Below are 18018 nucleotides of genomic sequence, written 5' to 3' on the forward strand. Positions count from 1 at the left end.
GGAAATCTAGGAAATAGTGATATTTACCTGATTTTTTCAGAGATAAGAAAATATACTGTATTTTCTGAATTTACCAAAACAATATTTAAGAGAATTTGAAAAAATTTCCATGAAGTAGAACTTATTGAATTAATTTGTTGGTATTATTTCTATGGTGATATCTTTAAAATTCTGAGGCCATTATAGGTAGGATTTCTGTGATTTTTACCTTGAGAGTGTCAGTACATCACTCGCAGACCTAGAAGGAGTCATGGAATCTTGTCCAGAGGTCACTCTATGGGCCCTTACTCAAATTTCATCCCATATAATTTGATTATCCCATAGTATTCCTCTAATGTGGTCCACACAGTACTGTTGGGACAGAGCACATAGATATCCAGGAGACCAGGCAATATTGGGGTGAATTTCTTTGAGGTCACATCCATCTAACTGTCCCTAATCCCACTGCTCCCTAGTCCCTTTCAGAAACCATGTCACCCATTTGGATGGTCCTTCTGGACCCTGGAATCCCCCTTGGCGAACCTGTTCATCTCCTTCTTCCCTCCTTCTGCAGAGCTGTTCTCTTCCTCTGGAGGGGCCCCGGTGCTCTGGCTCCACCCTCCCAGATGCTCAGAGTCCTTGTCCTAGGCAACATGGCCTCCTTTTCCTGCACTTGACTTCTCTCCCTCTCCGCTATGCTCAGTGTAGAAAAACACAAAGATGTGTCTCCTATTTCCAAAAGTTCTTCCCTATAGTTCCCACCTGTCTTCAGTCCTTAAGAGCCAAACTGCAGGCAATTTGAAGGATGATCTCAGTCATGGGAGTGTCTCTGTGTTGGCACATCCACAAGTGTATTTTCAAAAAGGAGGGAACAACAGGATGCACACCAATGTAAAATATCCATCCTCTGTCTTTCAAAACTTTTCATCTCATTAATTTTGGTTTTAAAAATCACTTCCCTCAATTGGATCTAGAAATTTTATGTGTCTGTGCTAAGGATTTATCAAACTGATTATGACAAACCTTGATGTGTAATGAGAACTTAATAATTCAGAGGCCCGTGTATGTGGGTGTGCTGCTCTTACCTCACTTTAGGCAAAACGACATAGGGGCCTGAGGCTGCAGCCAGAGCTTAGACACAGGTGATTTGAGTTGGGAGAATTGAACCTGACTGAAGGCAGCATTTGTAACAGGGACGCACTCCAAGTGACATGGTCTCAGTCAGCTCCTCCATTTCACAGACATGCAGGGTGCATCATTTCTTTGAATTAATAGGGATAAGATGACCTTTATCTGTGCCCCTTCATGCCCACTCCACACCTTGTCCCTGTCGGGGAAAACCTTTACTGATATGCTGGGTCTACACCCTGCAGTCTCAACAAAGTCTTAGCTAATTTCCAAACTTTACTTCCTACAGAGCATCAGTCTTGCCCTTTAACATAGAAACCCATTTCATTTTTAGATCCACTCACCTGTTTTCAAATTTTTGTTACGTCTTGTCAAATCCTTTACATAGTTCAAAATCAATCAGAGCAATTTGTCCTACCTCTTTTCATTTTGAAACAGTCTCCTAACACCTTTCCCTTGGGGACCTCTCTCCTGACCTCCAGACCCACATGAGAAAGTCTAGCACAGCAAGGCAGCTGTCCTCAAGAAGGCCGGGTGGCCTTGTGGTCAGTGTTGACAGGTGCTGGTGCTACAGTTCTGAGGCACTCCTGCTGGACAGCCACGTGGCCATGGGACCCTGTGTCTGCCACTCCCAGCAGAGCCATGCTGCGGCAGGAGGCTGCCGACAGCAGACGGCACCTGAGAGCAAGGTCTCTGAGGCTCTTCGAGAACATGCTGCTGATGCCTCTCTGCTTTTCCAGCGGACTGAATTTTACAAAACATATTTTCTTTACCTGTAGCATACTTGGATAGGACCTTGTCTTGGTGAGGGTTGCACCCCAGGTCCTGGATCCCAGAGTGACATCAAAGACCATCTGAGACTCCTTCTCATACCAAGAACACGCATGGGTCAGGAGCCAGGGCCAGGGCCGGAATACAGGGACCTGGAGAGCTGAGGTCTGGTCCTGGCCTACCTGTGTCCTGTGCAGAGTCCTCCAGGGTCCCTCTGAGCCCCTTCCTGTTTCTCCATGGTAGCAGGAGAGGTGTCTGCTCTTTGGGGAATAGAATCTTCACCCAAGCTCATACCCCAGTTGTGGCCACTGCTGCTGCTCAATGTGAGAGATTCTCAGCAATTGGGCAGTACCTCAGTGTCCCCCTCTGTGTCTGGTTCTTGAATTTACTTACACAAACAGGGTCAAAATAGTAATTGGCTAATTTGTATACTCCTTAGCCTGGTGACTGAAGGGCCACATCCCCCAAATTCCCTATGGAAAAATAGGGAGACCACAAATTTCTGGGGGGCTTTCCTATTTCATTGACACCGTTCCTTTATTCACGAGGCTGCTATCACTTATAAAGCATTGAGGAACTTTGAGATTGTTCAGTGATGGATGCTGAATGAAACTCCCAGTTTGGGAGCACCTGGCCCTGGCTGCTTGAACCTCCCTGAGCACGCCGGAACTCGGCTGAGCAATGCAAGGTTGGAAAGAGCAGTCTTGCTCTTTCACTGTCTGGCCTGTCTTCAAGAACACTGCCAGCTGCCTGTGGACTCAGCAAGTGAGTCAGGTGGGGAGAGGGGAACAGGGAGCTTCTGGCCGGACTAAGGAGAAGGCTAGCAGAGCCTGGCTTTTGGCTTCTGGGCACCCAGCCCAGGTTCTGGGACCATCCCTGAACTGGATCTTACTCCTCCCTCCCCTGGGCTCTGGCTGGCACTCAGGACTCCGGGTTGGTGGGAATGGGGGGTGGGGTGGGGAGGGCCTAAAACCAGACCAGAACTAGGCTCCACCTTCTGCACCCCAGGCTCTCTCAGAAGTTGAAAGCCAACCTAGCAGAGAGGCCTATGCACAGCACCATGCCTATGACACTGGGATACTGGGACATCCGCGGGGTGAGCTAAGGGTCCATCTAGCCGGTGAGAGGGGGACTGGGCAGGCACTTTGCTGAGCAGTAGGGAGTCTCCTTCTAGGAGACAGATCCCTGTCAGCACCTGCTGGAGCTCTCTGCCTGTCCGTGTCAGAAGGCCTTTGCCACCCTTTATGTGTGTGTGTGTGTGTGTGTGTGTGTGTGTGTGTGTGTAGTGGGTAAAGGTGGGTGGGGTTTGTTTGGAAGAGAGGAAATCATACAGGCAGGGTCCCTCCATCTCTGACCTGTGCCATGGCCATCTCTCCCAGCTGGCTCACCCCATCCGCCTGCTCCTGGAATACACAGACTCAAGCTATGAGGAGAAGAGATACACCATGGGGGACGGTAATGGCACCCTCCTGTTCAGAACCCACCCGGCTTCTGCTGATTGGTGCCTAGCAATCTATGCCAGGCCACTGTTTTTCATCTTAACTCAGCCCTCCTTTCTCTGGATGCAGGGGCTGCCCATTCTTCAGACTTCCGTGAGGATGCATTTTGGTCTTACAAGACAAGACACTGGGAGTGGATTGCTGGCTCCTCTTTTCTTTGTGATTTCGGTGGGTTCCCCTTAGCCCTTGCCTGAACATTTTGTAAACCTCAGTCATGTTGGGTTTACAGCCCTTAGAAACTTTTTTTTTACCTTGGAAGGTGAGGCTGAGTGACTTAGATTCCAGATCCACTTCTTAGGGGTCTTGCCCCTGCCTCCTTGTGAGGGTCCTGGGAAGGAGGGTTGGACTCAGTGGGGTTTGTTTCACTTCATCTTCTCCTCCACAGCTCCCGACTATGACAGAAGCCAGTGGCTGAGTGACAAATTCAAGCTGAGCCTGGACTTTCCCAATGTAGGTGTGGAGGATGGGGTGGTTGCAGAAGTGATTGAATCCCTACCTCATCTCCTTGCCCTGCTTAGTTGTGAGGATCAGTGCTTCTGCTCAGCTACCCTCAGTTCTGGGTATCTACACTGTCTTTCTATGGCAGCTGTGTCCCAGCTCATTCGTTCATTCTATAGTATGCTGACATAGTGATTACCATGGGCCAGACACAACAAGTGCCAGGTCTCACAGGACCTAACTCAGGGAAGAGACTATGGGACCAAGTGTTCCACCTGACCTTCCCTGGTTGTCCATCCAGCTGCCCTACTTAATCGATGGAGTTCAGAAGATCACCCAAAGCAGCGCCATCCTGCGCTACATTGCCCGCAAGCACAACCTGTGTGAGTGGGGCTGGCTGCAGGGTGTGGGGGAGGGTGGCCATGTCCCTGGCTTGGCTGGGGTGGGATGCTGAGGGTGCACCTCTGTTGCGTGGACTGCAGGTGGGGAGACAGAAGAGGAGAAGATTCGTGTGGACATTTTGGAGAACCAGGCTTTGGACACTCGCATGCAGCTTGCCCTGGTCTGCTACAGCCCTGACTTTGTGAGTCACCCATTGCATGGGTCATTACATTGGAATAGGAGTTAATCTCTTTGGTTCACATCTAAACTGGTCCACAAGACTGATTCTCTAAGGAATTATTTGTCTAAACAAATTGACCCCCAGAATTCCAAATCTTATCAAATAAACACTGTGAGTCAATTGCCACCAAACTTAGGGTATTGCAGGTTGGAAATTTGGAAATTCAGTTCCTTGACGTAGAGTTGGTATTTAGGATCCTTTTAATCTCTGACCTTTAATCCCTGCTATAGGCTTTCTCTCCTAGCTGTTCATACTATCTGCCTGCTACTAGAATACTATGAAAACCATGAGAAAAAGAATCACAAGGTGGGGGATTGTAATGCATCCTTGTCTTTGGGCATCTGCCATATGTTTCCCCCATGCTGTGTCCTCTAGACCAGCATGAATCAGGACCTTGTCTTAATACACAGCTCAGGGTCAGCCAGGGCTGACCCTTTTCCTTCCTTCTGTCCCTTTTCCTTCTTCAAATACTTCCCAACCTTGTGCCCTACTCAAATGTTCATTTTATACCTTTTTACCCCACTAGGAGAACTTTGTTTTTTTCTTCTGAAATCTTTTAGTACTTTGCTTCTTTGAATCTATTCAACATTTGACTCCAGAGCCTGCCAGGTACTCCCATTCTCCTGGGTCTGATGCATGGAAAGTGGTGTGAAGATGAGTGGTGCAGTTTCAGGGCCTGCAAGTTCCTGTCTGATTTGTATCATTCTGAGAGATGGGGATGCTACCAAGTAGGAGCCTAAGAAATAGTGATGCAGGGAATGGATGTTGGCTCAGGCCCAGGCTGCGGGGAGTTGCCGCTCAGCCTTGGCAGCTGGGGCCATGGACACCACTGGCAAAACTAGCCTCTCTGTCAGGGAGCCCTTGTCTGAGGGTGGTGACAGCTGATTTCTGTTTCAGGAGAAAAAGAAGCCTGAGTACTTGGAGACCCTGCCTGAGAAGATGAAGGTCTACTCACAGTTCCTGGGGAAGCACCCATGGTTTGCAGGGGACAAGGTAAAAGGAAGAAATCTTTAGGTGTCACTCTTTCCAGGATACAGAATTTTGTGTCCACTCATTCTTGTCTTTCTGCAGATCACCTTTGTGGATTTCATCGCTTATGATGTCCTTGATGTACACCGTCTGTTTGAACCCAAATGCCTTGATGCATTCCCAAACCTGAAGGACTTCATGTCCCGCTTTGAGGTGATGCCCCTGCTCCTCCTCATTCTTGAATGTCTTTTTTCCCTTCTCCCTTTATGATGCTTTCCTAGTCCTGAAGGTGAAGGAAGAGTAACCAGCATTTATTGAGCACTGTCTTTATATGCCAGGACCTGCACTCACATCTTGTATTTATGGTGTCAAAGTTATCTTTACAATATTCCTACAAGGCTGATGGAATTATGAGTCCCACTGGGTAGACATGGAAACTGAGACTGTAGAGGATAAGTCATTTGCTCAGGGTCCTAGTGCCACTGAAGGCCCTGGTGGGTGGCTGTCCCTGCCTTCTGTCAGAAGGAGCAGCCTGGGTTTCACAGTCCAGGATGCTGTGCAGGAGGAGAGCAAGGCAGGGTGTGTGCAGCTGGAGGTGGGAGGCTGAGGTGAGGCTGGGGGACTGGCAGAGCAAGGCCCAGACAGTGTTGAGAGCTGCTCTGCAATAGGCTTGGCTCCATCAGGGTACCACCTGGGTAAGCACTAGGACCCCAGGGTGGTGGCTGGTGCTTATGAGTACACAAGTGGGGACCCTTGGGGGATTTTTGTCTACATTGTTCTATGGTGGAAGATGTTCTTTCCCTTCCTCTCTCCCTACCTGTTTTTTTCTAATACCCCAGCTTTTCATCGGGGTAGTGGAGTCTTATACTTATTTTCATTTGGTTTCACGGATAGTCTCCTCCATATGAGTTTGCTCTCAGCACAGTGGTGCATGTAGATATGTCCTCATCCTGGAACTGAGTGTAGCAGGGAACAACAGGCACCAGACTAGGGTACCCCTGGTGCCACCTGGGTGCTGAGGAGCACAGCTTGCACTTCATCTTAGAGTCAGTTATAGGTCACCCAGGTCCACTTGTCACCAACAAAACCTACTTTAGTAGAACTTTGGGAATTTGAGATGTTAGTGCAAGAGGTTTTTCAATCTGAGATCTGTGTTCCCTTCCCACTTTCACTGAGCTTAGAAAGTGATCTGCTTCTCAGCTTGTTTTTATCAGTGCTGGTTCTGGTCCCAGGCTAAGTGGCCTTGAGGATTGTGCAAGAGCTGGCAGGACCATAGGGTGAGGGAGGGAAGGTTGCAGCCAGTGACCAGAATGGCCTGGATTGTTGGGAACAGGCAGCCTGTTCTTTGAGTCCTTTAGGAATTATCTAGGAACTCAACTCTCGGTAAGAAGGCACACAATACATCTGAAATGTCATTTCTCATGGTTCCCTATATGAGGGCTTCAGGTGAGGTTGGTTGGTGCCCAGGGAGATTGAACTTCAGTACCACAGGGAGAAATTTGGACTTTTTGATGACCAAGTTTTAATTAGATCCCTGCCCAGCCTTTTCTTGTGGGCCTCCCTCTGTTTTTATACTGGCATCCGGGATTTGCTGAGTTACTGCATAATATCTCTTTGATCTCTGCAGAGCTGCTCTGGCATGTTCTCCTCACCTTTGTGTTGCTAGATCCTTCTGGTGTGCAAACTCAGGCAACAAGGAGTGGAAGAAAAAGGAGACTATTTCTGCAGATAGAGTGATGGGGCCTCTGTGGGTAGGGGAGGAGGGGATGCAACAAACAGAATACAAGATTAGAGATATGGAGCCAGGCCTTATCCAGCTTGTCCCACTTATTAGCTGTGTAAGCATGAGGAAGTCGCCTAACCATTCTGCACCTCAGGTACCCTCCTAATAGACGGTGACAGTAGGACCAATCTTTCAGGGCTGTTGTATTTTTTGAACCTACATTGTACTCTAAAGGTTCATCTACCCCAAATGGTAGTCCTTATTAAAGTAGTGCACTTGTTAAAGGAAATCAATGAGTGAATTTAGCTGAGCTGTGGAACTAAACTGACTGCTGTCTGTGCTCAGCATGTAAGCCCACTTAAAAGGCTGCTCCTGGAGTGGGCTGCTCTAACTCCAGAGGGGCAGCAGCCCTGAGCTCCTGCCTCTCCCCCATTCACAGGGCCTGAAGAAGATCTCTGCCTACATGAAGTCCAGCCGCTTCCTCCCAACACCTATGTATTCCAAGATGGCTGCATGGGGCAACAAGTAGGACTCTGCCTGCCAGGACCAGGGGAGGGGATCCATCGCTGCCCTGCTGGCCCTGGACCTGGGGCACAGCTAGTGCACTGCCTCAAGGCACCAGTTGTCTCCTTCTTTCCACTCCCTTCTCCTCTGCAAGACCTCATTGGCTCCCTTTCTTCTACCCAAGCCCTTCTCCAATCAGACCTCTGCAAGCTTCAGTTCTCTATCCTTTTTCAGCAAAGTCCCCTCCTCCTCTTTCACCTCTCTTCCCTGAATCCAGATAGTCCTCTCAGTGTCACAGGAAAGCAGGGAGCTGAAACTCTAAACCTCAGTTCTTGTATTTGGACAAAAGAAAATTTAAAGTCAGACACCAAAAGCCATGCAAGAGAACTGTATTATAAGTGACAATGGAGTGGAAAAGAGATGAAAATGAAGTAAAAGCAAAGTAAGGCACAAGCTGAGAACCCGAAGGGGGTGGCATCTCTGAGCACAGGATGACCAAGGACACAATCTGGTCTCCAAATTTATTACTATTTGCTGTTTACCAAGAAAACTGGGGACCAACTTCTACACTCTTTGCCAATCAGGTGTTCAATTCCTTCACGCTGAGTGGTAGAGTTTTTGAACTGTCATGGTAGTTATCCTATTTAGGGGGGCTTCATCTGCAAGTCATCTACAAGTTCCATGTTAATGTGGGCATTAGAGTCAGTAGCTGGTTAGAAGTTACCTCAGTGCACCTGCACTACTAAAGCAATCTTCCTTCCCAGACAAATAGAGACACCTTTAGCCATACTTCCTAGCTTCCCACCAACCTCAATGGAATTAGTCCCATTGATTCTATTTTTTTAAATATATTTTCCCATTAGTTCCTTTGCTTCTGTTTATTTTCTACAAATGAACTACCACCCTTTCCTTTCTCAGCCACTTTGAAGGTAGTTCAAAAAGAACCTAAAATAACTTAATACTTTTGACCTTACCATTCATTTCTTTGCTCATTACTGTCTACTACCTAACTCTCAGCTCTGCTTAGAGGAGCATGACTGAGTCCATGCTCCCCTGCACTGCCCCAAACTCCACTACTACCTGGTGAGCTGGCTCTGGTGCCCAGCATGGCAGCTGCCCAGCCCTGTCTGACCCCAATAAAGCCTGGACCACACTTGCTCTGTGTCTGTGTCATTGCCTCTAACCCTTGGGGCTCACTGTGTGGCTGTGGTCAGAGCCTCTTTGTTCTGTTGTCCACAGCAGGAACTGGATTCATGGGGGGTGTTGGGAATGGGTGCTCTGTGTGGTCAGACAGGGTATGAGGTCATTTAAGGTTGTTGCTGTCCCCTCTCCATGTGCCTATGGTCCTCACCATGGGATTCATATAGAAGGGTGCTCCTTCCATGCCAGGGTTCCTCATCCATGTGGCAGGGAGTAAGGCTCCATAGGCTATGTGCAGCTGGGTGTCATGGTTCAGAGAGGTGCTGGGCTGATGGGAAGGGGCTAAGGAGCCCACAGGTGACTATCTTCTGACCCTTCTCCTGGAAGCGTTCCTGGTCTGAACAGCCCTCCTCTGTGTTCCCAGGACATTCTCCATGAACACACCCCATTGTGTTGTAGTTGGTGTTGTGGCTGTTGTCACCCCACTCAGTCACAAGCTCATTGAGGAGAGGGTGCAGGGCTTGTTGGACTTTTTATCTCTGATATGTCTGGCAGTGTCTGGTATATAGTCAATGCTCAAGAAATCTGGAAATTGGAAAAAATTATCTCTGAGGAAGCCTTGGCCTGCCTGCATAGCCAGTACTGGGATTTATAGCTCTGGGAACAGCTATTTTAGCCCATAAAGGTGTAGAATAAGATGCAGAAGAGTTTATATATGCAGGTACTGGAGTTTGAGCCAGTAGCTCTCTTTTACCTCAGCACTGAAGAGGCTCTAGCTGTCCTTGGAACAATGTAACCTGAGATATACAGGCCTAGGTCCCTAGACCAACTGAAGCAATGTATGTAGTCAGAATTATTGTGAGTATTTTATATCAGGTCACTCTCAAAGAAGCAGGACTCACTGGAGAAGCACTTGATAAGCAGGTTCCCAAAATAGTAGCTAGAGAGAAGGAGTTGGGCCTTGGTAAGAAAGAACCAAGAATTACCTCATAATAGGGAGCAGATCTAAGAAGAGAGTCCTGTTGGCGTTGGTTCAGATGGTCGCTGTCTGCAGTTGCCTCTTGCATAAGAAACAAGGGAGCAATGGGCAAAATGTCAATAGTCACTGTGAATCAAATGATCAATTGAAAAGTTAAAACTGATAAGATGAAAGGGAAGCTAAAAGTTTGTGAAACTGGTTAAGATAAAAATTAGTTAAGGGCTGGGAATGTGGCTCAAGTGGTAGTGTGCTCGCCTGGAATGTGCGGGGTGCTGGGTTCGATCCTCAGCACCACATTAAAAAAAAAAAATGTTGTGTCCACTGAAAACTAAAATAAAAAATAAAAATATTAAAAAATTCTCTCTAAAAAAATTAGTTAAGCCAAAAGTTTATTGAATTTTGAAGATGGATCAGATGAAAATAAAAAAGGAACCAGGACATGTAATCCCAGTGACTCAGGAGGCTGAGGCAGGAGGACCACAAGCTCAAGGCCAGCCGCAGCAACTTGATGAATCCCTATCTCTAAATAAAAAATAAAAAGGGGGCTAGGGATATGGCTCAAGCCGTAACGTGCTCGCCTGGCATGCAAGGGGTGCTGGGTTCGATCCTTAGCACCACATAAAAATAAAATAAAGATGTTGTGTTCACCGAAAACTAAAAAGTAAATATTAAAAAATTCTCTCTCTCTCTTAAGAAATAAAATAAAAAATAAAAAGGGCTGGGGATGTAACTCAGTGGTAGAGCATTCATGGATTTAATCCTCAGTACTGCAAAAAAGATAAATAAACAAACAAACAAATAAATAAAATACAGTATTGGAAGAATAACACTATGATAAAAGTTGAGAAATTAAAATAGAAAAAAAGATATAAATTTAAATCAGAGGCCATAACTGGTTAATATTTTGACTTAAAGACAATAGATATCTGTCATATTTCCTCTGTTATGGTTGTGTAGAAGCAGACATATACCATAAACATAATGAATTAGTGGAGCTGTGTTCAACAGAACTTTACTTATATACACAGGTAACTGCAACCACTGTTTAAAAGGCAGAACCAATACTGGCCCAGGCAAAGAGACTTCACCAAATGGCTCACTTCTCCAGAAATAGTCAGAGTCAAATTAGTGGGAAAATATGTTTTATTCACAGCCAGATTTGAAGGAAAAATGGAAGAAACTTACAATTTTAAAAGTTTTATCTTCGAAATCCCTGAAGACAAGGAAAGCTTTAAAAGAGTCTGCAAAGAGAGAAAAGTCAGGAAATGTATATAGGTAGATTTAGTTACCTTGTGCTAACTTGTGAGGGGGCAGTTTCCCTTCTCAGCTTCCTTGGTATCTGTCAGGCCATGGGGGACAGGGACACACAGCCACTCAGCTTTTCTTCTCAGCATGAGGAAGCTGCTCTCCAAATCATACGTGGGGGCAGATTCAGTATTTCATCATCATAGAAATCAAACAACCTCTTTCAAAAATGGGCAAAGGACCTGAATAGACATTTTCCAAAAAGTATATTCAAATGCCAGTAAACATCTAAAAAAAATGTTCAATATCACTAATTGTTAGAGAAAGGTACATCAGAACTACCATGAGGTTTTACCTCACACACATTAGGATGACTACTATGAAAATGCAGAAAATAGTAAGTTGTGTGAAGCTGTGGAGAAGTTGGAACTTTTTTATTCCCAGTTGGTGGGAATGTACAATAGTATAGCCACTGTGGAAATCAGTATGGCAGTTACTCAAAAAATTAAAAATAGAGAAAGATGGAGCAAATTGGTAGATTGACAGATCCTCTATCAATTGTCTCCTCACAGACACACCAATTTGGACAGCTGCTCACACACCAAACTGTTCACAAGAGTTAAGGAATCTAGGGGAAAGACCATAGAGGTTTTAGTATTATAATAAGAAAAGGTGTATTAAAGAAAGCAAGAAGAAAAGGGTTGCCCATGTCACTCCTTCCCCAACTCCAGCAGCATGGAGAAAGATGCCTCTGACTTAGAAGAGAGAGAAGGAATTAAGTCCAGGCCTCACACCTGAAACCCAATGCCAGGTCTGCCATTGTGAAACCTTGGATCTGCAGAGCCCCAGTGGTAGTATCTGCAGACTGAGCTGCTAGAACTGTGTTCACCAAGGGGCCAAGGGGCTGCCTCCTTCAACCCTCCTCCAACTGTGGGCAGCAGAGGGTGAGCAAGATTCCACTCACTGGGGAGTAGGGTAGAAAAGCTGCAAAGGGCTTTGCCTGTGCAGTCCTGTTGTGATGAGACCTAGCAGCAGACTGTCGAGAGCCGCCATGAAAAGGAGCTGAGCATGACCCTTAGCCTTGAGCAATGGATGTGTGGAGAAGGCTTTCCTGTTCCAGAAGCAGATGGATCCCCACCTCCGCTCTGCAGGGGAATGAGGCCAATGGGACTGGGCTACACCCCCCTGAAACCCAATCCCTTGCCTCATTAGGGTGGAACTTTCTCAAGTGCCTTCCACTCAATAATTAGGGCTTCTGGCGTTCTCTCTCTCTCCCCCGCCCCCTTGCTTCCCTTGTGGGAGCTGAGGATGAGGAGCCATCGCTGAACCCCACGAAAAAGATATTTTCTCTGTCTCTGTGTGATTATTATGTGCCACCCCAATTCATCTGGAGTGACCCTGTCTGATTTCATCATGTGTTGTGATGGCAGACAAAACCCAAAGGTCCCTATACTCAGGACAGAGCCCACAGATAAAGCCTCTGATCTTTCCCAGTAGGTAGAGATCTATCGTTGGTGGGACAGACTCATGTTTTGGCCTTGATCACTGACAGTCTTGGAATGGGCCTGGAGAAATTCTTCCTTGAGACTAGTAACTCTCTGATGCTGTGAGATTCTGGTGTGACCCAGCTTAGTGTCAACTTCAGAGGCCAAGGGACTACCTTCATCAACACTGTCTCAGTCTCAGGCCACAGTATGAAATAAGACTCCAGTTTCTGGAGTAAGAATAAATAGTAAGCACAGGACTTTGCCTGGAACCCAGTGCTGGTGAAATAAAAGCCACCACCCACAGGCAAGTGCCCGTGGATGGGCCTCTGAACCAGCCTGTGTCAGGCAGAGTTGGACTTCTATCCTGATCAGCATCGCAGGTGGCTGGCTGTGGTGATCCTGAGCCATGAGTCCACCGCAGCATAGGCAGCCCATGGTATTGTAGGCCTTGGTCCTTCCCCTGTGTTGTGCAGTGGGCTTAGGTTGTGACATAGCATTCTGTCATTGGTGGCCACAGGTGTTACATACAAGCATAAGGCTAGGCCCTCCATGCTGATTCTGCCAGAACTAGGCAGAATTTTGCAGTGCTGGACCACAGGCCAGAAGTTGAGAATGAGTCATGTTGGCAGAGCCTGACCCAGGGAAGGGTTGAGGGGATGAATTACCCTTTGTTAGATACTCCCCTGCTTCATGCTGAATACACCACCTGTGTATTTGGGACAAATCTGAGCTCCAAACACCCTCTAGTGGTAAACAGCAACAAAACTCCAGCCGTAGACTCAGCAAACTTAGACTCAGGCCACCATCCAGTGCTGAAATAGTGGAAGTGACTATGGGCGCAGAGAAAATAAGCAGTCTGCTTAGGGTTTCTGGAAAGACAGGCTCAAAGCCAGATTACAAAAGACTAAAATAAATACCTAAGCCTTTAATGTCCAGATGATGCCACACACCAAGATGTATCAAAAACTTTCAGGGAAACATGACCTCACCTAACAGTTAAAGTAAGACACCAGAAACCAACTGTATTAGTAATCAGAATAGGTGAACTAGCTGGGCACGGTGGTGCACGCCTGTAATCCCAACAACTCCGGAGGTTGTGGCAGGAGGATCACGAGTTCAAAATCAGCCTCAGCAAAAGTGAGGCACTATGCAACTCAGTGAGACCCTGTCTCTAAATAAAATACAAAACAGGGCTGGGATCATAGCTCAGCATATGGTTTCCATTTTTTATGTCACCACGTAGTCCCAAATAGCTGCTATACTTCCAACCATTATATCTGCATTCCAAACAACAGGAAGGAGAAAGAGGATTGGGGATTGTTCCCTCTCTTTTAAGGAAATTTCCTGGAAATGACATATGACACTTCTGCTATCATTGTAGAACTTAATCATATCAGAAATGACATCTTTTGCCTGGGAAGATGGAGATTCTATGACAAAAGAAAATGGGGAGAATGGATATTGAGAGTCAACTAGCAGTGTCCTACCTTGGGGCAGAGGCCTTTACTTAAGAAGGATGCATAAAAGTTTGAATAATTGTAAACAAACAGAAATAATCCCAAATGTTGATATTTTGAAAATGACAGACCAAAGCATAATGTTGATGACTTGTAATATACCCTTTATAAAATAGTAAGGGAATAGGAAGTGGAAGCACTAAATAGAAAAATTTAGTCCCTGCCCTCTGGTGATTTACAGTTTAGTGGCAGAAACAGAAAAGTCAGCGAGCCATCCAATGCAGTAGACAAATTGTGCTCATATTTGCAAATGAGCTGGTTTGCATTTATTTACAATGCTTGCAGAATGGCCTTCTTTGATTAGAAGATTCCAAAGAGATGTTGCTTATAAACCTTTTATACTAAATATTGATATGAGCAAATGAAAGTCACTCCTTGGATTGGCTCTTGTCTCCATCTCTCTGGTGACCTCCCTCTCAGGTTCAGTGTTATCCACTTTATTAGTCTACATTTCCTTACTCATGTGGCATGTATGATAAGTGAAATCTCTATTGATGACAGACAAATGGAAACTGGCAGCCATTATCACATTGTAATTCAAGGCTTAGAATCAGAGAGCAACAGGAGCCTATCCTGGTGCATTTCAGAGCAACTCTGCCTGTTAATGCTAATTCACACTCCTTACAATCAGATCTGTCTTTTGGCAACCAAGTCTACATTGTGGGGTAGTCTCCAAATCCCTTACTGAAGCAAGTCCTACCTGTGAGAATTAACGGCCACCCTACATTTTCTACATTCCTGCAGTTCCCTTCTCATTTGAAATATAATTTTAGAAGAAAGCTGAGAGGGTTTCAATCACAGTTCAAAAAGAATATCTGCTGATAGAATTGGAAACACTGCACCATATCAGAGAAAATTCAGACCTATCTAATAATTCTACTTTTCTTTCAAACTTCTAACATGACATGTATATTATCCTACTGTTCTATTCTTATTCTATTGAAAACCAGTGAGAACACACAGTAGTCAGCACCTACTAACTTCAAAGTCAAATATATACGTATCCATCTAATTTTTTTCTTTTGGATTTAAATCCCACATATGAGTCACCTCTATTTCCATTGAAAATACCATAAGAACATGAAGATCCCATCCATGTTAGTTTTCAAAAGTATTTCAGACACCATATGCTTGTAATCCCAGCTACTTGGGAGACTGAGGTTGGAGGATCAGGAGCTCCAGTCTCGCAACTTAATGAGACTCAAAAACAAAACAAAACAAAACCCCAAAGTATTTCATTCCAATTTAGTCTTAGAAAAGAGTGAACCAGACCATGAAATCAAATAACCCACTTTCTGACCTCAGACTTCTTTGCTGGTCCTCAGAAACTTCCCTGAACCTGAACTTCTGTCCTGATTCCAAACACTTCAACCTGAAATCTGTTTTAAGAACAGGGCATTCCACTTTTCTGTTCTTCCTCCCAACCAGAACAGAAAGGAATTTTTAAAAGTTCCTTGAGGGCATTTAGCACTTACTCAAAGCGCACTCTTTTCTCATTTCAATCCTCATTAGAAGACAGGGATTCAACATATAGTTGTAAGCCTTGCTTTATGTCAGGCTCTATGCAAGCACTAAATATAAAAATGTAGTCACTGCTCTCTGGTGACTTACTACTGGCAGAAACAGAGATCTAAAAAAGCAACTGGAGGGGAGGGGACGGGAAGAGGGGAATGGAAGGACAGCAGAATAAAATGGACATATTTTTGCTGTGGGTATATGCGTGACTGCATGACCAATGTAATTCTGCAACCTGTACACTCAGAAAAATGAGAAATTATATCCCATCTGATTCAAATGTATGATATGTCAAGATGTGTGTTAATGCTAATTCATACTCCTTACAATCAGATCTGTCTTTTGGCAACCAAGTCTACATTGTGGGGTAGTCTCCAAATCCCTTACTGAAGCAAGTCCTACCTGTGAGAATTAATGGCCACCCTACATTTTCTACATTCCTGCAGTTCCCTTCTCATTTGAAATATAATGAGATTTATAATGTCATGTGCAACTAATTAAAACAAATTAAAAAATATTTTAAAAAAGCAACTGGAATTCAATGTTTTAAGTGCTGACACAGGAAAACAATTATAGGGGAGCAAAGATTTAAAATAAGTGCATTTAAGTTAGCCTGGGAGAGGAGAAGGAATGTCAGTCAGAATAAGCAAAACTCAGTAGCTTAGTATGTGTGTATTCCTTAATTTTCATGCCCCACTGTGGTTATAGGGATCCCTATTCTTCCTAGTCAATTAGACACCAAGATTGATGATGTCTTCAACTTGACACAAGATGCTAGGGTAGTAGCGTCACATAATAAGAGGCAGACATGACAACTTTTGCATTGGTTCCTCAAGTTTTTGCTTGGAAAAAGAGCATAATTTCTATTCATGTTTAATTGGCCAAAGCAAGTCACAAGGCTACACTGAAGTTCAAGAGGATCTGAAGCTTTCACACAGGAAAAGCAATCAGGAATCATTGGTGACTATCACTAACCACTTTCACAGTGGTTTGATTCTCAAACGTAATTTCTAGGCTTGGGTTAGAAGATGAGTAGGCAATTAAGCAAGACCAGGGGTGGAGCATGGAGGGCAGGATTTAAGGGATAGAAAGTACAAAAGTGTGAAAATACAAAAGAGAACATGATGCTTTCAGGATAATTTAGTTTTACAAACTTATGTAACATTGATCTGTCCTAAATGTTCTAGAAATATTGACTTAGTGCTCACAACTTATAGGGGAGGACTCACTTATCAGAGAAGATACTGTACACAGGAGGCCACTGATGAGTTGTGGCAGAGCCAGCAGTCCTGGCTCCTCAATCCATACTATGTCACTCTCTGAACCCAGCACTCCAGAGCCAGGGGAGAGGACACATGCCAAAAGATATAGCTGTAAAGGAAGCAGAGGTCAGATTATGAAGGTAAGTTGGGGGAAACAGTTATTTTACTGAGGCCTCAGATGTTATGAATGGTATTTAAGCAGGGGAATGAGAAAATATTCACATTAGAAAAAGCACTGGTTAACTTTCAATCCCTCCCCTCCCCCTCACTATCTATCTGAACTCCCTAAGTCCCTCTTCATCAGTTCATTTGAGACACCTGTCCTGCAGCTGAAGGGTAAGGAATGTATATTTCTATATACAGGCCAGGTGTTCTCATAAATCCTTCTAAAGATGACTTTAAAGCAGATTCGTGTATGTATCAGCATCCCCACTCTGCTCATTGAGGCAGTGAAATAACTTCTGCAATTAATTTTTTTTAATCACATTAGTTATTTCCTTCTGGCTTGAAATGCTTTAACCCAGTTGCTTAACCTTTGACAATGAATATAATCAAGTTTCCCTAATACTTTTGGGGAACTGCTCCACCAAATTTAATGCACCCATCACAAGGTGTTTTTCTTAATGAGGCTTTTATAAATCAGTACACTAATTTCTCAATGTTTTCACCTGTGTGCCTGTGGGATAATAGGCTTTTCCCCACCTTGAAAACTGTTCCTTGCTCGAATGCATCCAGTGTGATTGCATTCTTTTCTTGGTCTGTGTTACAAATAGAGTTAAGGGGCTGACTGGGGATTGGGAAACAACCTCTCTTGTGGAAAGGATCTGTGCCTTTCAGTGACCTTCCCAGCTTTCTGGATCAATAAGCTTGTTACGGGTAAATGTTAAGTGGATAATCACTAACCTAATACCTAGAAAAAAATTAGAAGATGTACTTTGTCTATTATCTATCTGCAATGCACATGAAATACATTTTAACCACAGACCTACGCTTTTTAAACTTTTCACTTGAGACTGCTCAACTCTTACCATGCTGCTCTCTCCTGTCACTGTCTTTTCCAGAATTCTTTACACAGAGGATTGCAGGACTGACTTCTTGTTTCCTTGTCTCTTACCCTGTGATGAAGACTGTAAGATGGTTCCCATAACTTGCCTCCTGGTACTCATGTCTGTGCAATCCCCTCCCCTTGATTGTGGACAGGACCTGTGACTTGCCTCTGATAGAAAAGGATAAAGCAATG

At 44.9% G+C, this 18018-nt stretch overlaps 1 protein-coding gene across 2 annotated transcripts; it reads left to right on the forward strand.

Annotated features, from left to right (window-relative positions):
• The first annotated feature begins 2890 nt into the window (after positions 1–2890).
• Positions 2891–8776, forward strand: LOC113192601 (glutathione S-transferase Mu 2-like). 2 transcript variants are annotated; one of them, XM_026402756.2, is made up of 9 exons: positions 2891–2974; positions 3258–3333; positions 3447–3545; positions 3763–3827; positions 4117–4198; positions 4298–4398; positions 5335–5430; positions 5509–5619; positions 7569–8776. In XM_026402756.2, the coding sequence occupies exons 1-9, from the start codon at positions 2927–2929 to the stop codon at positions 7656–7658; spliced, it is 768 nt and encodes a 255-aa protein (XP_026258541.1). In that variant the 5' UTR covers positions 2891–2926; the 3' UTR covers positions 7659–8776. The 2 variants fall into 2 exon arrangements, with proteins under 2 accessions (XP_026258541.1, XP_026258542.1); XM_026402757.2 differs by lacking the exon at positions 3447–3545.
• The last annotated feature ends 9242 nt before the right edge of the window (positions 8777–18018 follow it).

Source organism: Urocitellus parryii, chromosome 11 (assembly GCF_045843805.1).
Source record: "Urocitellus parryii isolate mUroPar1 chromosome 11, mUroPar1.hap1, whole genome shotgun sequence".
Lineage (NCBI taxonomy): Eukaryota > Metazoa > Chordata > Mammalia > Rodentia > Sciuridae > Urocitellus > Urocitellus parryii.

Excerpts from the sequence above, each read along its gene's own strand:
- LOC113192601 (XM_026402756.2), top strand. The coding sequence starts at position 2,927 with ATGCACAGCACCATGCCTATGACACTGGGATACTGGGACATCCGCGGG. Across the intron at positions 3,546-3,762 it reads CTCTTTTCTTTGTGATTTCG|CTCCCGACTATGACAGAAGC; the intron begins GTGGGTTCCCCT and ends TCTCCTCCACAG. Across the intron at positions 4,199-4,297 it reads TGCCCGCAAGCACAACCTGT|GTGGGGAGACAGAAGAGGAG; the intron begins GTGAGTGGGGCT and ends CGTGGACTGCAG.